The sequence below is a fragment of the Limulus polyphemus genome, unplaced genomic scaffold (genome assembly GCF_000517525.1).
Source record: "Limulus polyphemus unplaced genomic scaffold, Limulus_polyphemus-2.1.2 Scaffold149, whole genome shotgun sequence".
Taxonomy (NCBI): domain Eukaryota; kingdom Metazoa; phylum Arthropoda; class Merostomata; order Xiphosura; family Limulidae; genus Limulus; species Limulus polyphemus.
Window position 1 is genome coordinate 887,962 of NW_013665759.1, and position 23,500 is coordinate 911,461.

General features: G+C 32.3%; 1 protein-coding gene across 3 annotated transcripts in view; it reads left to right on the forward strand.

Moving 5' to 3' along the window:
* Positions 1–23,500, forward strand: part of LOC106475792 (tyrosine-protein phosphatase 10D-like) — a 90,613-nt gene that overhangs the window by 55,108 nt on the left and 12,005 nt on the right. For 2 of the 3 annotated variants that reach the window (XM_022380936.1, XM_022380943.1), the window contains 11 exons: positions 3,378–3,494; positions 3,906–4,065; positions 7,163–7,227; positions 8,938–9,052; positions 9,833–9,979; positions 10,938–11,012; positions 12,348–12,429; positions 12,997–13,087; positions 15,613–15,689; positions 15,910–16,044; positions 17,086–17,208. In XM_022380936.1, coding sequence (XP_022236644.1) covers positions 3,378–3,494; positions 3,906–4,065; positions 7,163–7,227; positions 8,938–9,052; positions 9,833–9,979; positions 10,938–11,012; positions 12,348–12,429; positions 12,997–13,087; positions 15,613–15,689; positions 15,910–16,044; positions 17,086–17,208 — 1,187 coding nt within the window. The remainder of the gene's footprint in view (positions 1–3,377; positions 3,495–3,905; positions 4,066–7,162; positions 7,228–8,937; positions 9,053–9,832; positions 9,980–10,937; positions 11,013–12,347; positions 12,430–12,996; positions 13,088–15,612; positions 15,690–15,909; positions 16,045–17,085; positions 17,209–23,500) is intronic. The other variant, XM_013936472.2, reaches the window with a different exon arrangement.

Genomic DNA, 23,500 nt, shown 5'->3' on the forward strand with positions numbered 1-23,500 from the left:
GGTATGGGTATTAAAAACTTTAATTAAAATAATGTACAAGAACAACGTTTCGACCTTCTTAGGTCATCTTCAGGTTAACCTAAGATGACCTTAAAAGGTCGAGACGTTGTTCTTGTACATTATTTTAATTAAAGTTTTTAATACTCATACCAGCCGTCTCTGCTATACATTTAAAATAACCTTTAAGAACCATTTCCTGTGTGCTACAAATCACTTTTGTTAAGCCTTAAAAGCCTCATTGACTTCGACAGCGTAGATATCAACGCCTCTACAGTATATCAGTTGCACTGGTGTTAATTTCGGATACACGTTTTTGTTGCTACAGTTTATTCTAGTTGATGAGTCCTGGTATCCAATGAAAGGTCTCAAAGACAGTCACTTGTGGTATTTAAATGATAGAGCAGAAAATATATCTTTGACTTTAAATCCTTATTGGGCTACTTAAAAGAGGATTATAAAAAAAACAACAACATCTGTTATCACATGATTTTAATGGTTTTAATCATAATTTAGCTAGGTTATGTGCTTTACGTAATTGTATAATTAGGTGTAATTATTTTGATATTTTTTGATGTTGTTGAATTAAGAACCAATGTAAGAGTTTATAATAGACTTGTAACGTATGTTTAAGCTCACATCCAACAGAATCTTTATTTATACAGCTTCTATTTATCTACTGAAAGAACCACAATAATTCAGTTTATAGAAATGTCTCGTGTTTTCATGTTTAGTGTAAACGTAATGGGTTGTAAGGCATTGGCAGTTATCAAATTATTTGTAGTAAATAATAAATATAGAATATAAAATAAGAAGTTGGAAGTGATATATCTTGATTATTTTCTGTCAAATATTCGCAACTTAAACCTATAATAATTAAATAATAACTATGATAAAACTAAATGAGAAAAAGAACATGGTACAGGAATATCTCAAGGTAGTCTATTTAAGTATCTCTATTAGTAGCTAAAATGAATGCCACTATGTGTTTTTCGGTATATAGACGATATATTTTAAATAGTTTCTCTGTGTATGTGAGTTATATTATAAATGGTTTCTATGTGTATATACGCTATATTATATGTAGTTGATCTGTGTCTGTGCGATATATTATAGATAGTTTATATATGTATATACACTATATCATAAATAGTTTTTATGTGTATATACACTATATTATATGTAGTTTCTCTGTGTAAGTGCGTTATATTATATGTAGTTTTCTTTGTATATGTATATATCATGAACCACTATAGTGGTTCATAATAGGGATCGCACATGAATTTGCTCAAAACTGTAATAAAACATTCCGGCAAAAACCACCTTAAAAAGCAGATTTATTCTTGAAACTACACTCAAAATCTACTTTTCCAATAGTTAAGACCACCCAAACATTGATATTAAGCAAAATAAGTGATTTCACGATTGTAGACAAAATCAAAATTTGCCCATTTGTTCATATTATTATTAATATTTTTGTTTCACAAGCCTATAGTAAAATCGGCTGGGTATTGTGCTCCAAAACCTAGACAGATATACTATATAGAACGCTGCCAATGACCTATTTAAAAATTGATTATTTTTCATTGAAGGTATATTTACGTGGCTATAAACACGTAATAGTTGTGATGTTCCTATCAGCGGCAGCCTTTGTACTCGACATGTGTTTACACGAAATCTCAGGTACAAAGCCACATGACTCAGTAAATAATTACTTTAAACGGACCAAAGCTATATTTAAAGCTATATTTTAGATGTCTTTGTTTTATTTGAAAAGGCTGCTTAATGGAGCTTGTGTCTTACACTCAGCATATATTTACCCATTGATGTGCATTAACAAAGCCAACATACAAGATAATTAAAAATTTAAAATTTAAAATCTACAAATAGGGATCGTAAAAAAAGTAAGCAAGCAAGGTTGGAGATATACTGTTGACAGTTTGCTCAAACTACAAATCCCTGTTATGACTCTACTATAAACTTATTGCAAGTGATGTCTACTGTAATGTGGGATCACACAGGAATTTTTCAAAAACTGAGAGAGTAGTTTTAAACTTAATTCCATCTCTTTAATTTTGTCGTGCTGCGAAACTTTTCTAAGTCCTTCACTTTCCGCCATCAAAAAATCCAGTGTTTTCCTAGCGTGCGCGTCAGTTGGAAACTACAACTCGTGCATTTTCTAGCACATTAATTGGAAACTGCCACATGAAAGGTTCCTTCCATATCGTTACTCGAATCGCTATTGTTCATCTTTACTCGAGTTTGCTGTCTCTACGTGGATTTCCGCGACAATATTCCAACAAGTTTTTAAGTGAACGATTACCATAGTAGATTTCCCTACTCAGACGACGATTGCGATTATTTCCACTGTTTCTCATACTTAGCTGAAGTCGTGAGTGTGTATTATATATATATGTCATTCAACAGCCTGCTGTGCACAAGTGTTTGCTAGACTAAGGCGACACAATAATGCATGCAAGATTGACAACAGCGACATACTTAATGTAAGACACCAATTATTGACATTTACAAGCGCTACCTTAACATCAACTACTAAAAAATAACAATAGCTATATGAAATAGTGCTATATGCAGTGATAATAAATACTGATATGCGCCATTTAGACCGAACAAGGTAAGCATGTTACTGAGTCTGCTTACATTGCATTAATCTGTGCTGTATCATCTTAGAAGAAACATTATTCCATTCTGATAAGATTGATTTACTGCTGCTCGTCTTTTGTTACATTACACTGTGACATCGATGGAAGCCGATTATTCGATCTGTGATGATACAATATTTGCCTTCAAAAGGACCCTTTGAGAACAACTTTACATTTTGTTTGTTGCAGCTGTATACCAGTACATGTGTTTATTCTTTGTTGTACATTTGTTATTTATTTTGAATAAGTTCAGTGTGATGGTTGGATGGAAGAAAAGCCAATGCAGCAGTAAACTGTTGAAAAACGCCTAACATTGAACTGAACGCATATGCATTTATGTAGCTTAAAATTTATTCTCCATAAACAGACATAAAAACTTAAGAAACAAGATTAGTAAAAAATTGTTAACTTAAAAAGGGGAAATAGGGATTGTCAACTATGAACAGAAACAAGTTAAATCAAAATGCAAATATTATATTTTCAAGCCTACAACTAGGGATTCCAAAGTTAGGTAAACAAACAAGGCTGAAAATAATGTCTACACTATTTTCTCAAGCTACAAATCCCTGTAATGACTCTACTAAAATTAACAAGTACTGTAGACATGGAGCCAAAATAGGGGTCTGTAGGCCTATTTTACTTGACTCAGTTGATAACCCTATGCTGAATTATGTTATGTTTCGTCCTAAATAAATAAGTCATTTCTGTTTAATCTAGGAGAACCTTTGAGTGACCTAACTGACAACAGGAGTTCCTTACCAACATGGAAGCAGAGACACTTGTCTAAAGAGGGAATGTACCAGGCTACGCCGGTGCCTTGGAACCCATTTAATGGTTGGTGCATGGATGGTTATTTAAATCTACAATTATCCAAAAATATCATCATATCTAATTAGACTGTGTTATCGGTGTATACCATTTAGCTAAACTAATATATTTGTAACGTAGACATTGTCTCTAATTCATGTCAGAGTACTGTATTATGAAAACGACAATAATTTTACATTGATTGAAGTTAACTAAAGATATATAATTATAGAGAAACAATGCGATATGCTTGTAGCAGCAAACACACGTTAGTTTAAATTAACTTACCATGTTTTTAACATTGCCTAATAATTACTCTTGATGATTACTGATAATGAAAAACACAGAAACAGATATGTCAGCTAGGAACTGTAAAAGTATGTTTCTGTCAAGTATTAAATATCCCAAAAGTATAAATACTGGTTACCTTCTTTACAGAATCTTCTGAATATTCCAAAGATGGAGGACTTATGTGTTCAACTTTTGTACAGGATGGAGTTTTGGGAAAAACGTGTCTGCTGGGAACTGAAACTGATTGTTTCCAGAAAGAGGAAACTATTTACTGCAACGGTCCTCTCCAACCTGGGACAAATTATGGGTAGGTACATATAGTCCTGAAGTAGACACAAAAAAGTCGTTTTTCGATGTTTGAAACTTAGCTGCATTTTTATTGGAATAATTATATGACTAATAGGTAAAGATAAATGTGTGCAGTGTACTAAAACTACTCTTTAAACGAGTTTCTTTGTATATGTACAACTTGAAATAGAAATGTTTATTAGGCTAATTAATAACGATGTGTTTAAAGCTATTATCTGTGTCACTTCGTTACATCTCTAAACCTCAAAAATATTATACTAGTTTCATACGACTTCAGATACGAATAAAAACATATACATCGTTCGAATAAATTTCGGAGTAAGAGTTAAGCACTTTTCCGTGTTTAATAACTAATATACCATCATTTTAGATACAGTTTGGTTTGAGTTAAGCACAAAGCTACACAATGGGCTATCTGTGCTCTGTCAACCACGGGTATCGAAACCCGGTTTCTAGCGTTGTAAGTCTGCATTGGGGGACATCATTTTAGAAGAAATCAATACGAGCCTATATATGCTGTTTCCAATTTGGTGGTTAGTGCGCTCGACTCGCAATCTGTGGGTCGCATGCTTGTCAACGAAAATACTCGCCCCTTTAGCCTAAGGGGCGTTAAAATGTAACAGTCAATATCATTTTTGTTGGTCAAGAGCAGCCAACAGTTAGCGATGGGTGGTGTTGACTAGCTGCCTTCCCTCTAGTCTAGCACTTTTAATTTATGGACGGCGTGCGCATATAACTTTGAGTAGTTTTCTATGAAATTTAAACAAACAAATAAACTGTTTCTAACACTTTGCAAACTTTAGCAGTGACTTTTATACATTAGTTACGAAATCTGATGAAGATAAAGAAATGGAAGTATATATTTGCTCAAGATAAAGGTTGTGGTTGTTGGTGTTTTTTCATTAAGATTTAAGGCAGACATTAGTATATTAAAACATAAATGAAGGCAGAAGTTAACACGTGAATGAAGGATATATAAACATGTGCATGATTCCAGTAGAGTGTGATAGCATGATAACGCTAACTGTACCATGAAATGAGTGTTTACTATTAAGGTGAATTTCATCTAAAACCTAAGCTGAATTGTTTTAAAACTTTCCTGGGGTTAAGTTCTGTTTAAACCACCCACCCCACCATCTCACCCCCCACACATACTTAAGGACTTCAGGCAAAACTAATTCTTACTATTTTTGATGTTTTAGTCTGAGTGTAGCCTTATTTCATAAAATATGTTTTGATGAGACAATCTTCCTGGAAAATGCCAGGCACTCTTTCACTAAAATTAGTTCCACCTTAGAGAGCACAAAGAGAAAACTATGGCTTTGCGTCCCGTATAACAAGCATAAGTTTCTTAGAATCCTTAACTAGAAAATACGAGAAAGACGAAATAAATATTAATAATCCTTTTATTCCTAATAATGCCGAGTACCTAGAAGATAACTGTGCAAGTGAAAACATTTTGTCAAGATATGTTTAAAAGAAACCAAAACAGTTATTGAAACCAATAAAACAAATCCACGGAAAGTTTCAGTGAATTTCACTCTTACAAATATATTTACTAGAAAACTGTTATTTTCACTTTAAAAAAATCATTTCATGAGTTTTGACTATGCCCTATTTTATCATTTAAATCTTAACATAAAACACCTTATTGGGTAATTCAACATGATCTAAACTCTTTTCTGAGAAACCGTCTTGACTTAGACAAGTAGATTGTTTGTCTTAAAGTTATAACAAGTTAAATACACTAAGAATCTAATTACAGGAAGCTTAAGGAACTCAACCTTACTTCTCCTCCAAATGAGTGAAATTATCTGACGACCAATAAATATATAAACATAAGCCAATGAGAAAGATGTGAGGACATTAAATTTCATTTGATTCATTCCTAGTCAGACTCTGTTTCTATTCGGCAGAAAAAATTCGATAATAACCAACGGGAAAACCTATTTCAATTAAACCTTTCATTCAAAAAACATCAAATTAAAATCGCTTTCATTTTAATCACAATACTTAAGTAAAAAATCATAATTATTCCATCAACCAATTTTTTCACACTTTTCTTGGTTTCTGTAATTTATTACGAGATTGTGTATTGTGATAGTTTCATAACTAGTATTAAACGGATATGAACAATATACGGTGTAAGCTGGCTCATATTTCAGTCATCCAAACACGTATATATATGCATCTTTCTTAACAAACCAACCGAGACAAATGTATCACAGCAGATAATCAACAAATACTTGGCAGTTACGAAAATGTTCTCTGAATAAGAAAATTTAGATGTAAAGATAACGCCACTAATGTAATTGACATAAAGTGGTCACGGAGCATGTTTCTTGTTTTGATATTTGATTGTTCCCCCATCTGGCCTTGATAACTGCTTAAAATCGCACTGTCATAGAGTGCACGAGGGATTGAATGTAGGCAGGAGTGACTTCATGGTGCCACAAGTGGATTAGGGCTTCCTGAAGTTTCAAGTAACCCACGTGCGCATAAGGTGATGTTCAGGTTAAAAATTTCAATTCCATATAGATTTATTTGTTTGTTTGTTTTGGAATAAGACCACATTGAGCTCTCTGCTGTGTCCATCGCGGAGAATCAAACACCTGATGTTAGCGTTGTACGTCTGTAAACTTACTACTGTCTCACTGGGAGAACTTTCATATAGAACTATCTTTGGTAATACTTAATCAAATTACATTAGCTATTTCAGTTGCTTAAAATACTTTGTAAATACGTATGTGAAATTTGTATACACTCAAGTAATTCTCAATATTAGTTTCAAAATGTGGTTTATAGATGTGGAACAAACAACGTTTTTACTAGCTAGTTTGTACATGTGCTTCGAATATCTGATCCTAACTAATCGTTTCAAACTAAAGATAAGTTTAAAAAAAATTTAATTAAATTTCTACCAATATTTCGTTTGAATCACAAATAACGTAAGTTTTATTACATCTATTTTCAAGAAGAATTTTTTTGTATATAAGTCTATAACTAAATACTGAAATGACAAATTTTCTTGGAAGTCTTTAAAGAATGTTTTTTTTCTTGTCAACAAGATATAAAAAACATCTATACTATTATAGGATCAAATTGAGAGGTTATACTCGGAAGGGATACTCTGAGACCTATCCTCTTTTTATTCAAACAGGTGAGTTATATTTCAAGTTTACTTTGGTCAGTCGAACATTTATATATATATATATAAAGATTTAATTCACTGATAATAAAAACTTATAGCTTCAACAGTGGAAAAAACTTGCCTATTAAATCGGCGAAATGTTTAATTAGAATCATCATGCTTAAGAAGTCGGTGTATTAGTCGTCAACCAGCTTCATATTTTATTAATAATTTTAATTAACCCTAATTGTACTGCAATTCAGTGGTTGTTAATAAGTGTCCTAAGCACAAGAATAATATCTGTTCTTTTCTAAAACTATAGAAAAGTGTATAATCACTTTTTCGACAACATATTTATTAATTACACGCATTTTACTTCTTTAATATTGTAATCTAACAAACTGTTACTAGCCTAATTGTCAATAATACATTGATATTTATCAAATAAATGACCAAATAATTTGAGATAAAACCACGTTTTATTTACCACTACCTAAACAACGTGTATAATAGGCTTTGTTAATGTGAGAGAATCAACAAATCTCTAACTATATTGTTCCTTTCATTAATAAAATTGGTTAAATTAGTTTTATTTACCACTACCTAAACAGCGTGTATAATAGGCTTTGTTAATGTGAGAGAATCAACAAATCTCTAACTATATTGTTCCTTTCATTAATAAAATTGGTTAAATTACTAACTACTTAGTTTTATTTCATTCTAAATTATCGTTTATTGTTATATTTTTAGCATAAATATTGATTTGCATTTTTAGCTTAGATTTTGCAATTAGGACTAACTGACCGAACCCCGTGAGATATTATATGACTTACTGCCGAAAATATCGTTAGCAAATGAGACAATGCATTCTAATATTTATAAGTCGATATGTAAGAATAATATAGTTGATTTTTAGTTTCTCACTGGGTACATAGCTTACATTGATCGAAGGTTATTATTATTATTTATTGTTAGTTTTTTTATAATAAAATATTGAAGTAGAAATAGCGCTCTAAAAATAATAAAATTAGGCTAAAATGATGTGAAGATGGGAAAAAATGCTCAAAGTCTGGTTATTACACTTGAATTCAGATGTTGATATTTACAGCGTTTTCATCTTCAACAATAAAAAGATATTTAATATTATTTCACAATTAATGGCAGTGTATGTATATACTAGCTGGAGTACCCGTCCCCTGGACGAAAGTTATGTAAATTCATGATTAATGAAAGGTTATCTTAAGACATGAAAAGTTGCTTCCCTTATATGTAATTGTAAAAAACGCCCATAAAAACTGCAAAACACAAAATGTGAAATTGAGTATTTTTATGTATCTCCCCAAGGACCCATCAAATCTTCATGCCAAACCTGGTAAAGATCCATCAACAGGGGGCGAAGTAGTGGTAAAAAACTCGAAAGCGCAAAAACGTCCATAAAAACCTCAAAATGCAAAACTGAAAATGTGTATATATATTTTCATGGACCCAATAAACCTCCATACCAATTTTGGTGAAGATTTATCCACACCCTGCGAAGTAGCTACATGGAAATACAACAGACAGTACTGTTATACTTATATAGATAAGAAAAAGCTGGTTATTTTTTTGATGTTTCATCCTAAAAGTTTGTTTGTTTTCATTCGTACTCTTATAGCTTGCTCCCGATATGAATTTGACTGTTTTAATGTCACTTGTAAATAGTTAATTTTCTCCTTTTTTATCTTGATTTTTTTGGTGTAGCATCACCTGAATCAGAAGCTAAGAAGTCCAACGCGGCTACAATAGGCCTGACACTGATGGTCTTGATTATTTTCATTGGTACCGGGCTGTGTCTTTTGTATAGAAAAGGATACTTGTAAGTATGAATAGTAATCTCAAGGATTTAAAGATAAAAAAACTATAACTGTAAAATAAATAAACCACTTATTACAACGAAGTACGATGTAAAGAAACATTTTAAGTAACGTTATACATATTACTGCTAGAATTAGAAAACTAATATTTTTTGAAGAAGTGAAGTTTGTTTCACGGTAACAATTGAAACATGGACAATGTAGTACATCTGTTATTGTTATTTTTCATATATAAGAATATACATACATGTGGTATAGATGAAATGTTGCCGAAGTAATAAATACTATGTGACGAAAGTATGTGTACTACGTGCACTTATTTTCATATGGTAAAACATTAAAAAATCAATGAATGAAGCTCGTTTCTTCCTGGATGAGCCTACAAGTAACATACCTTTTCGTGACATGTTATGGTAATTTTTACTTGTTAGTGTTTAAGGGTTATAGTGACAAAAGGGCTCAGTGGTATAAATAGATTCCCATGTGTCTGCATGATATTATCTTATGAAAAACCGAAGCATGTACTTTTCGTGATAACCAAACACTTAGACGCCTTTCAAAAGTCATGATATGGAATCAGTAAGAATTATTTTGCGATTCTCTGCATCACAATTAAAGACATTCGTTCTCTCCCTGTATGTGTGTGTGTATTATATATATGTATATAAATATACATCTTTATAAAAGATTCAATTTTTATCTAGTCCTGAAACTTAATTAATATGAATAAAAACAGCTTTCACAAAATTTTATTTGGAGAGCTTAGAAGATCTCTTTATCAGGTTTCCCACGAAAGTTCATCGTTTAGCAACAGGGATAACTACAGTAACCTTTACTGCCAATACTAGGCTTAGGAGGCTCTTTCGAGTGGTTCAAGAAACACCAAGAGATTTGGAGCTACTTAACCGTGCAATTCCAAATAATAAGAAGTAAGATTTTCACTTTCGTTGTTAAGGCTTCACAACGTTAGGGACAAAACATTGCTTCTAGGAAACAATTAGCTACTAAGTTAAGGCTTCACAACCTTAGGAACAAAGCATTGCTTCTAGGAAACAATAAGCTACTAAGTATTAGAAACCTTTTATCCGTGTTTCATTGTTTCTGTTTCACATTCACAGGATTTACACTACATAACATAATAAACTGAGAGAATTCCTTTCACTTCATTACATCGGTTACATTTCTTAATCGTGGATGCTAGTCTGTGAATTCTTGTAAACTTCCTATTCCTTAACACAGCTTATATTCTGGAGTATCAAAGCATTCAAACGTATGAAAGAGAAAAGATATTTGTAGAACAAATGATTATTGATTGTAGCTTATTCAGCAGGCTCTTTAGGCTACATGCGTTGTCTGTGTACGCTTGGTTCTTCAGGTTTACTGTACGAAACATACACTAACAATCCACATGAAAGGTTGAGTTGAAATTTGCTTTGTTTTCTTTACATATGTTCCAAGAATGTTACTTATTTTGTTTCTTATATCTTTGGCCCGGCATGGCCAGGTGGTTAGGGCGCTCAACTCGCAATCTGAGGGTCGCGGGTTCGAATCCCTGTCACACCAAACATGTTCGCCCTTTCAGCCGTGGGGGCGTTATAATGTGACGGACAATCCCACTATTCGTTGGTAAAAGAGTAGCCCAAGAGTTGGCGGTGGGTGGTGATGACTAGCTGCCTTCCCTCTAGTGTTACAACGAAATAGTATTATTTTAATCTAAACCTTCCTGCTACGAGAAGTTCTTTGGTGAAACAAACAATATACAATATGAATTGAAATAATTCATCTTTTAAGATATAATAAAAATTCAGTCGGTCTTATGATCTGAAGACATGTAGTTTGTGTTTATGCAAATTATGTAACAGTTCCGTACTTTCTCCTGTCTTATAGTCCCTCACCACCATGGAAGGAAAAGCAACAGTCCGCTGCGAACTCAATTGCTCTGTCTTTTGATGTAAAAACCAGGTGAGTAAAGTTTGTTTATTGTTAAGAAGGAAACTAAATATTGAGCTATCTGTAATATGTCCACCTCGAGTATCGAAACCCGAATTTTAGCATTATAAGTTTTCAGACTTACAGCTGAACATCGTTAAAAATAACAATAACTATAAGTTACTCGTGTTAAGTATACAACCATTCAATTCTTCCCATTTAAATATATAACCATTCAATTCTTCCCAGTACAGTTTTCTAACGAACACTAGTTAATAATTACCAAAAAAAAAAAAACATGACTCTACGCAAATACTAACAATCATTACCAGAAAATAAATTGCTTGACATAAATTTCTAGCTAAAATCAGGTTCTTTATAATTATTAATAAGAAAACAAATAGATGAATATGTATAAAATACCGATTTAAATGTTGTATGGAATGTTAGTTACAAACACAACAAGTATCTGTTTTTAAATGTTGATTGAATGTGCTATTTTTATTTGATATATAGATCACAGATAGATAAAAATATTTTTTATTTAGATGTGTATGTTATAGAACATAATCCTTGTAGTTGAACTTATGATTTAAAACAATAGTAAAATTGTTTCGCCTTAACACTGTGGATGAGATTTTATTTATTATATGGAAGACATTTTAGAAGTTTTGAACTAAAGCAAGTTTCAAAAGATACAAGAGGTGCAGTATGAGTTTTTCTGAGCTATTCTTATGCAAGTCAACATACTGATACCAGCAATCAATAATAATAATATTCTAAATCTCTAATTGTTTGAAAGGTCGGAAGGTTACTTTCACAGTACGCTTCATTTGTCGTTTATGAACTTATCTGTGTAAAGAATTTACTCACCATAGCCGCCCCCATAAAAGCTCAATATTAGGGTTCTTATGAAATCCATGTAGCCCAAATTGTCTCTTTTGGGGGGGGGAGCTATTCCCGAGGGTTATCAGCTTCAGTTTTTTGACTGGTTATGTAAAGCCATTATTCAGTTTCCTTTTGAAATAGTTCTGATTATTGTCTTATACTGCTCAGTTTAGAACTTCAAACTGATTATACATAAATTAAATCTTCACAACGAAATAGTTTTATTTTAATCTAAACCTTCCTGCTACGGGAAGTTCTTTGGTGAAACAAACAATATACAATATGAATTGAAATAATTCATCTTTTAAGATATAATTAAAATTCAGACGGTCTTATGATCTGGAGACATGTAGTTTGTGTTTATGCAATTTATGTAACAGTTCCGTGTTTAGCGTGTAACACGTTTGTAGCAAGATATTAAACTACTCTCTATTGGAATAGCTTCTTCTAATATTAAATAAAAACCTATTTCTTTCTCAGGTCAGTGAAAATAGCGGACTTTAACAAACATTATGAAGAAATGATCTCTGATTCAGCTCTCAAATTCTCCAAAGAATTTGATGTACGTATTTCAGTATATATATTTTTTCACAATATATGTATAGCTTGACATAAACACACAGAAGTCAAGGAATCTTTAGTTTCTAGCTGTCTGTTGACATATAGTAAAGTGGATGTTAAACGTAAAAATTATCATTATGTTTTGCTTTCATTTTTCAACTAATTTGATAAAGACAACACAATTGTTAATTATGTCTACTAAGTCTCTAAGCAAATACCTGATATAGAATGTTGAATATGCGTTAAGCACATAGTTAAAACTATTGCTAACATGGCCAAAGCTATTAGTGCCTTGAATCGTTTTTAGTGTTTATTCGTTTTCTTATAAATGTGTAATTTTGCATTTTACAATAAGTACAACATTCTAACGAAAAAGTTTTAATATTGGGAGGTTTGAAGGTAAATTTCGCTCTCAAAACAAAAATTGAATTAATTCAGGTGTTAGAAAATCTAAAAGGTAATTTTACAAAATTGAAAAATGTATATGTTGATTTAAGTTTCAAAAATAAGTTAAAATGTAACGTATAAAATGAAGTCTTAATGACCAATATATATATATTTTCCATAGGAGTTGAATCACAAAAGTAAAAAGTGTCCTCAGACTGCAGCAGAATTACAAGAAAATCGATCTAAGAACCGATGGATTAACATCCTGCCATGTGAGTTCCTTGCATGCTCTTGGGCTTTAAATCATTTTTAGACCAATGTCGTAAGGATACAGAATATTTCTCTTCCAACCCTCTTACTCTCGATGGTACAGTAATTTAGATGTAAAACTAAATACCTTTCTTATCTTAGTTTATAAAGGGATTTATTTATCTGAGGAATTATAGCGTTAGCTTGGTAATACATTTTCTGTGATTGAATTGTGATGTCCCAAAACTTCCCCATGGTTTCCAGTGAAACTGACATGTCATTGTAACTATGTCTTTTGTTCAGGGAAATGGTTATGGAATAACAACACCGTTATGTATTTCCACTCTGATTCATTGATTTAAACTTAACTGTAATTAAGTATGCAAATAGAAGTATACAGTATATTTATGATTGAGTAGAATGTTAATTTTCCTCTTCTAGAAATTTTCAAAACGTAAGCTTTCGATGTATAAATTAGAAGAGACATGCAATTATGAGTAGAACAATAATACAATGCTATAATTTTATTTTCTTTGGCAAAAGCCATATTAGCAAAAAGATTACACAGTACTTAGATTCAATAATGGCTTCGTCTTTTTAAAGAAGCACAGTACATTTTCAATTTAAAAATATCTTTGCATGAATACTTCAGTTGATAAGCATACCTCAGTATTCTGCTCTTGCTAATTTTTAGTGCACCTTTTTCTAGAAATGACTGAATGGCATGATAGGCCGTAGTTATAATTCAAGGGCTTGTGGTATATATATATTTTACTAATTATAAAATCGCCACCAGGTGGCTCAGCAGCATATCTGATGGCTTATAACACTAAAAGTCGAGTTTCAGTAGGCTCAACATAGACAGCTCATTCTGTAGCTTTGTGCTTAATAACAAACAAACGATTGTCAAGTTAATTACTATTTACACAGGGAAGGTTTTCTTTTTAATAATATAATTTTCAAACTCGAAATATTAAATTCGTGAAAACCAGCAAAATAATTATAAATACCACTTTGTTGAGGAGAAGAATGTCTCACTAGGAGGCAACGGTCTTGTAAAGTCACACACTTCACACAGTAAGCTATCTCACCTTTAACCAGAGCTACGTTTGTGACAGAAGTAACTACCAGGAATTACCGGTAAATCGGAATTCTTTCTGACTACCATTACAAATTGAGCTTGCATAATTAGTTCTGATCAGTTAAATGTCTAACTGACATCATTAAATGGATTTAATGACATTGAAAAGCGGTTTGGTAAACAGACTTTAATCAGTAGACGTAGTCAATTCCACCTCTGTTTCTCCCTGTTGCTAAGTTTTTATCACTAGAGTGTTTATCAACTGTCAGAAGGCAATGCGTCACTGTATCAGTTTTCTTCTGTCTCCTGTTGGCCTTTTCTGCAATTATTTTCAATATAAACAAATGCAAGTAGGCTGTACTTTCACAACCAGCGTTTCAACAAATCAACACGACATCAATATAACAACTTTTCCATTTATTCATGTTATTCACAAAATTCCAACTGCTTATTTTCCAAGAACTAACAATGTCATATAATGGATAGAGATTTGGTTTAAATGGACTACATCTGCCTGGTTCTAGTAGAGGGGAACGACATTTCGACATCTATACTGAGGTCTTATGCAGGAGAAGTCCATTTAAGTCTAATCTCTAACATATCTACAATGCCTAGAATATCCATGAAATAACAATGTTGCATACTATTACTATTTCTAAAAACTTCTAACGTCTACTTCAGTTCACATATTATCTTAGTTACAAGTAATCTCTGAATTTTAGAATATTTCAGGGTAATTCCAAATTAATTACGTTTCGCTTGCTAATGAATCAATAATAAGAACTTGGTTTATATCAATTTTTACCGCCAAATTTCAATACTTATTTGACGAGAGACCAGGTTAATATTGTGGAACACTGCATTTAGTGATACGTTAAGTAATTTTATGCATTTACCTCTATAGGAACTCAACATCAGTGAACACGTGACTTAAATAACATTATACTGTAAGTTGACGTAATCCATGAAATTTCTTTTTCAAGTTAGTATTTAAAGTACACTGTTCGTTTCCTTCTGAAATGAAAACAACATAAAGGTAACTGCAAATACAATGATAATACATACCAGTGTATTTAGTGGTGAATTGTTTTTAAAATTATTTATTGTACAATAACGAGAAGTATATTAGTACATGTCGAACGGTATACAAGTGAGTGGCACAGCGGTATGTCTGCGGACTTACAACGCTAGAATCCGGGTTTCGATACCCGTGGTGGGCAGAGCACAGATAGCCCATTGTGTAGCTTTGTGCTTAACTTCAAACAAGCGAGTGCTCTAGACGTTTAACTATATTTAATAATAATCCACGAAATGATTTCATTTGTACACTACGTTATTTGCAGATAAAAGAAATAAATAAAGACTTGTAAGCATATTAAATGTATCGACTATACTTTTGATGGATATTATAATCATATTAATCACATAGGTATACAGATCCTAACGTTTCGCTTCTATTTTTTTCAGTTGATCATTCTCGAGTGAAACTTCTTCCGATTGATGACGAACCCAGCTCGGATTACATCAACGCTAATTATATTCCTGTAAGCCTTTTGCGGCTTGTCAGTACAATTAAATAATAATATCGGTCAATTATTGCAGTACAACAGTGTATTTCTCAGCAAGTCCATAAATATTAATTAATTAATGTATAATCTTCTACCCTTCTAATTTTAAGCTGCATTTAATCAATATTATCATTCTATGCAGAAACGAATTTACTTAACTATTTTTCACCTTTTAAAATTTTTACTGTCTCAATAGGGTTTCTACTCGCCTCGAGAATACATCGCAACCCAAGGCCCTCTACCAGGTACTATAGATGATTTCTGGAGAATGGTCTGGGAACAGAACGTAACGATAATTATTATGGTTACCCAGTGTGTTGAACGCGGGAAGGTATGATTCTACACAAAACAATTTTTTTCTGGTTTTGATAATAATCAATAGATTGTTGTTTAGCCATAGAATCTGTCTCATTATACAAATTACATATGTAAACGTCTAATATAACATGCATTTCTCAGTTTGACAGCGCTAAATGTATTTGTATTCCATCTTAACAATAATGATCTTATTTGTTAAAAAATATGCAATATTTTGGCTAAGAATGTATTTGCCATTAAAACGTCTTTATAATTACAAATGTCGATTTGTTTTTCTAGCGTTTCAATAAACATGAGTTATTGCAAGTCAGAGTCAGTCAGATGTTTTTTCCACTACTTTAAATGTTACATATACTGATTTAGATATTTGTGATATTATTTTTCTAACATTTCAATACGAGCAAAGTATGCCGACCAATAAGTTTAATTTGTTTTGCCAGTGTCGTGCTAAATATGGTGTATAGGGGGGTGATAAATCTACTTTGTTTTGCTAGTGTCATGCTAAATATGATGTATACAGGGTGATAAATTTAAGTTGTTTTGCTAGTGTCATGCTAAATATAATCTAAGCGGAGTGGTAAATCTAATTTGTTTTGCTAGTTTCGTGCTAAATATAATCTAAGGGGAGTGGTAAATCTAATTTGTTTTGCTAGTGTCGTGCTAAATATAATCAAAGCGGAGTGGTAAATCTAATTTGTTTTACTAGTGTCGTGCTAAATATGATGTAAACGGGATTATAAATATAATTTGTTTTGCTAGTGTCGTGCTAAATATGATGTATACGGGGTGATAATTCTAACTTGTTTTTGTAGAGTCACGTTAAATGTAAGGTATATAGACCAAGTCATATTAATGTGCGATATACCAACAAATAAGTCTGGACGCTTTTCTAACACATTAAATATTGATCTGTAATTCGGATTTTTTTTTGTAATGTTATGTGAAGAATTATGTATAAATGCTCTAAAATTTAATTTTATTTTAAAATACGGAACTTGTTGGTAGTGCTCATCGACATGCTAGTTTTTTCCCCAATATGTTTTTTAAATTTCAGACCAAATGTGAGGTGTACTGGCCAACTGATACAGAAACTCAACTGTATGGCGACCTTGAAGTGCAGATGACCTCGGAGTCGATTTTAGCTGAGTATGTTATTCGAATATTTCATGTACAGTTGGTAAGTAATTAATTTATTCTATAAATATTTATATAACTTCATATATATTCTATAAATAATTATATAACTTCATATATATTCTATAAATAATTATATAACTTCATATATATTCTATAAATAATTATATAACTTCATATATATTTTATAAATAATTATATAACTTCATATATATTCTATAAATAATTATATAACTTTATCTATCTACAGAATAACTATAAAACTTATTCTTTCAAAATGCATACCATGTTCAGAAATTATGTCCCCAGTCTGGTTTCATGGCTATCAGTGTGGTCAGTTTCAATATCGTATATATGTCACACCTCATAATGATGCTCTTAACCTAAGAAAACGTCATACTGTTCCTTAACTTAGTAGACATTATAATACTCTTCATCTTGGACCTTTGAAGCCGTTAGTAAGTCGCGATATAAATTCAGAAATCCTCACTCTGGACTAAACTACCATGCACTTCTCTTTGCAGGGTACTATTGCAAGTCATGCTTGTATTGATAGCCTACACTCCTGTGTGATCTCAAGTCATGCTTGTATTAATAGCCTACACTCCTGTGTGATCTCAAGTCATGCTTGTATTAATAGCCTACACTCCTGTGTGATCTCAAGTCATGCTTGTATTAATAGCCTACACTCCTGTGTGATTTCAAGTCATGCTTGTATTAATAGCCTACATTCCTGTGTGATCTCAAGTCATGCTTATATTAATAACCTACACTCCTGTGTGATCTCAAGTCATGCTTGTATTAATAGCCTACATTCCTATGTGATCTCAAGTCATGCTTATATTAATAACCTACACTCCTGTGTGATGTCAAGTCATGCTTGTATTAGTAGCCTACACTCCTATGTGATCTCAAGTCATGCTTGTATTAATAGTCTACACTCCAGTGTGATATCAAGACATGCTTGTATTAATAGCCTACACTCCTGTGTGATCTCAAGTCATGCTTGTATTAATAGCCTACACTCCTGTGTTATCTTAAATCATGCTTGTATTAGTAGCCTACACTCCTTTGTGATTCTCAATTCATGTTTGTATTAATAGCCTACACTCCTGTGTAATCTCAAGTCATGCTTGTATTAATAGCCTACACTCCTATGTTATATTAAGTCATGCTTGTATTAGTAGCCTACACTCCTGTGTGATTCTCAATTCATGCTTGTATTAATACTCTACACTCCTGTGTGATCTCAAGTCATGATTGTATTATTAGCCTACACTCCTGTGTGATGTCAAGTCATGCTTGTATTAATAGTCTACAGTCCTGTGTGATCTCAAGACATGCTTGTATTAATAGCTTACATTCCAGTGTGATCTCAAGTCATGCTTGTATTAATAGCCTACACTCCTGTGTTATCTTAAGTCATGCTTGTATTAACAGCCTACACTCCTATGTGATCTCAAATCATGCTTGTATTAATAACCTACACTCCTGTGTGATTCTCAATTCATGCTTGTATTAATACTTGACTTGAGATCACACAGGAGTGTAGCCTATTAATACAAGCATGACTTGAGATCACGCAGGAGTGTAGGCTATTAACGCAAGCATGACTTGAGATCACACAGGAGTGTAGGCTATTAATACAAGCATAACTTGAGATCACACTGGAGTGTAGGTTATCAATACAAGCATGTCTTGAGATCACACAGGAGTGTAGGCTATTAATATAAGCTTGACTTGAGATCACGCAGGAGTGTAGTGCTTGTATTAATAGCCTACACTCTTGTGTTATCTCAAATCATGCGATCAAAAAGAGATCACGATTTGTCAGAAGACATTGCATCACTGTGTAGTGTAGCGTGTTCGAAGCGTATTCCCCCAGTGGTACGGCGCATGTCTGCGGACATTTTAATGCCCCTTAGGCTAAAGGGGCGAGTATTTTAGTTGACGAGGTTTGAGCATGCGACCCACAGATTGCGAGTCGAGCGCCCTAACCACCAAATTGGAAACAGCATATATAGGTTCGTATTGATTTCTTCTAAAATGATGTCCCCCAATGCAGATTTACAACGCTAGAAACCGTGTTTCGATACCTGTGGGGAGCAGAGCACAGATAGCCCATTGTGTAGCTTTGTGCTTAACTACAAACAAACAAATCAAGTTGGAAAAGATGCTGATGTGTAGTAAGTGCGTTTATAAACTGAATATAAGCGTCGACCAACTGGCCATCATAGGTTGTGCACGTTAAATAGTCCATATGTTTTCATGACGTATTAAAATCGAGTACATTACTCCTTAACATCTTGTATACTATCAGTACAAAGGATGAATTTCAAAGTAATATTTTTGCATATAGACAGCTTTTTCAGTTGAAATATTAGCTATCATTGAAAGGTTTATATTTGTCTCGCATCTGTGTTATATTTATTGTTGCAAGTACCAAACGAGTAAAATAACATGTTTTTAAATTAAATCAACCTTTGTGGTGAATATTTCTAGATGAGAAGATTATATATATATATATATATAATACTTTTTGCGAAAATAATTGGTTTATTTGTTGTTATGCACTAAACTATTCCGTTGGCTATCTGGGTTCTGTCCACCACGGCTATCGAAACCCATTATTTAGCGTCGTAAGCCTGCAGATTTACCGCTAAACTCATTGATAACATTTTAAACAGTTATAATGGTAGTCGGTCTTATATTTCTTTAACTGGTTTATTATCTATCATAAGTTATTATACGAAAAAACAAAAATTGGTATATTCAATAACATCTAGTGTGGAAAAAAAACACAGTAGAAAGGAATTATCGAACACATGAAAACGTGAGTAATGGGTATCGAATCTAAAATCTTCGACATTATTTATTTATTTTTTTAGTCTTATAAAACAGAAAATATTGATAAATTTTCTATATTAATCCAAACACTTTGGCCACAAAATTTTATGTCTTTAACTAAAGTATCATACCTTTGGGAACTTAATCAGTCTAATATTTTATAATATTAATATATAAGCTCGCTTGATGACCGTCTTTACCTGCAGGTAAACATAATATGTATTTGTCAATAAAATAATCAATTCTTTGGGGAATATATGGCTTACAGAAATTGATTAATTTATGAACGACATGTTCTTCTATCCTTCTGTTATTAAACTGATTATTATCAATCCGAACAGCGCAATGATTTAAGGAAACTTTAAAAAAATTCAAAGCAATTTATTAAATTTACAAAAGATGTTTGGTCCAAAACCAAAAAGCTTTAACAAACAAAAGTCTTTTTAACGACAGATCATCTCAAGACAGTATATTTTTGTAAATTAAAAAAACTTTGTTTCTTTACTTCACTTTGTATAAATTTTCAAAGTTCCAGTTAACCATTCGAAGTATACACGATACCTTTATTTATGTATTTTATTATTTTTGTTTTTGCGTTATTTTACTAGAGATTGCATATGGAGTTTTCAGTATGTTCACTGACGAAATAATAATATATTGCTTTCATGAGATACATTAATTATATCAGATGCAGATAAAGATTTTAGCGAGTTAACCCTTTCTTTCCCTTACCCTTTTTGTTTCTTAAGTGTGTTACAAAAAATATCATATTTTTATTTCAGTTTTTGAAAGTGTGCGAAGTGAAATACAAAATATTTTGTAACAGTTTGGTACCAATTGTGTTACAGGAAAAACAACAACACAAGTGTTATAAAGCTTTTATTGTGTACGTGAGATATCTTATGAAATATAAGAAAAATGAAAAGAAAATAATACATCTAGGTTATTTCATGCAAATATACCTAGATATGTTATTTTGTTACACTATATCTAGTTTTATTTGTATGAAAAACCTTATACCTGCAGAAAATCTATTATACAACCTGTCAGAAAAACCTACAAAGTCTATAACATATTCAACAAGATGTTTGTTGTAGTATGGTAGATTTGGAAGCAAGGTGTGACACATAGTGGTACATCACAGTCAGAGATAAAAATACCTGTTTGTCCTGTCATCTCGCAGCAAAATATGGGATTACTATAAAATTTCAGTCTGACAACAAGTGTACTTGGGGGGAAAAACGTTCTGGGCACAAACATTCCGACCAAGGTATAATAATTATTTACAAGACCTCTTGGCCCGAGTATACTCGGGATAACTAGGGAAGTGATTAAGTGGTACCACAACTAATGTAAGGTTATTTAATGGTGTTTAAATCTAGCGTTTCTATCGATACGTTAAAACACCACTACAGATATGAAATGGTCCGCTAATTTATAAATGCACCGTTTCTAGTAGTTCATTAAATCATCACTGTAGTATAAAGCAATTCCCTGTTGTAGAAATGTAGTAGAAATTATTGGGTTCGCTGATATATGGGGTGGCCATAAAATTGATCCCTTTGCATTGTCATGGCTTTGAAACGTTACAACGAAAAGGTTACAATTGAGGTACATGATTATCAGCACATGGGAGAAAATGTTAACAGATAAAAATAAATTATAAAATCTTGCCTTCGGATGCGTAATTGTAACTATAAGTTGCACAATTAATCAAATAAAAAGAAATGCTGAAGCAGACTGAAATCACTTAGGTGCTACTTCAAGAACTGTTAGTATGACTCCACAACAGGAAACAAATCTCAACCTCTAAGATTACTGGTCATGATGTCACGTCAAGATTCGTGTTTACCTGGACGATATTCAATCATTCCTCACTCTGATTAACGCCATCTCACGCTTTCTTTCCTCAGGACATATTGCAATCGACTATTTTTAACATCATTCTTCGGCTGAATGATGTGGTTAAGAAAGAAGTGTACATTGAACATGTATAGAAATACGCCCCCTGGTGTTGCACACAATGCGATAAGTATGTTAAAATACTTTGCACGACTGCCACAACAACAACACCCTAGTTGTATATTTATCACTTAAAGGTTACAAAAATATTACTTCCATAAAATATTTTATGCATACTAATCATGCCTTATATTTCGTCTTCAATTTATAATGGACGTAATATTATTTCACTGTAATGGTTAAGATATAACAAGATGCCGTTAAACAACAAGAGAGAGGGCGTGCAAAAATTCGAGAGTGGAGTGTGCTCTAAAAATATTTCCGAAAAAAACAAACCATTTCGAAGTAATTAGATACTTTGTACTACTGAACGTCCTAGCTTCACAGCGACGTAGGAGTGCTTGGCTAACAAGCACTTGAGACAGTTGTAATGACTGAAACAGTTCTCGTTATTTATGATGACTGAAATAATGATCTTTTTGTTAGCGTTGTTTCTGTCTGAATTGAATAACAACTTAAATATCTTTAAAAACTAAAGTGCTCCTGGATTTAAATGTGTAATTGAAAACTACTATCCTACTTATTATGCATAAATTCAAGATAACAAATTGGAGTTGTTTTAAAGGTTAATTTGGTATGGACGGTGGGGAGTTTGATTATGAAATAAAGTTTTTATGCGCTTAATACTAGCATCAAAACGAGGATTTGTATGTTTTATAAAATTACTTTGAAGTAAAATCCGAGATCATGCAGGTTTCGAACTCAGTGAACACCAAGTTGTTCTAAACAAATCCCTTGAAAAACCATTAAGTGAAATATTCGACCGAATGACAGTTCAGTTACAATTAAAATTACCTTTATTTAACTGACAAACATCGACAATTAAACTTTATTACATTCCCTTTATGATGAAATAATCAAAATACATTGTACCATGTGCGTACCGTTTGATATTTAGTTACCAATATTGTCAATTTCTAAAAAAGGAGACACATTTGTTGTATCAGAAAATATTCATCTAGTTTCATCTAGCCAGTTTCCTAGATCTAAAAAAAAAAAAGAAACTTTACATTATTCTATATCACTTTTGGCGGATTGTATATTATATATTCTGGTGCTCATCAGCTGCGAATTATGTTAGTCCACTTATATTGTGATTCCTATAGTTGAATAAAGCAATCTAAATTTGCCAATCAAAGTAGGGATTGAAAATCGTTTTAAAATCTATCCAACCAGTATCACTTTACTAGTTTGTGTACTTTTTATTGCAGCAATTATTTTGTTTTGGATACTTCTTATAGAAATTCTACGAATAACCAACGATCTCTATTTTCCGTTAAAGTATCATTCAACTAGTATCACCTTACTAGTTTGTGTACTGTGACGGATTTATTATTATATATTTATTTTAATATCAACGTTTGTTTAGATTAAGTTTATATTTAGAAACATGCATAGCTTATAGTATCAAATATGTATTGCGAAACTCGCGCCTATTCTCCAAAGTTGTAGAAGATTCTCGAGTG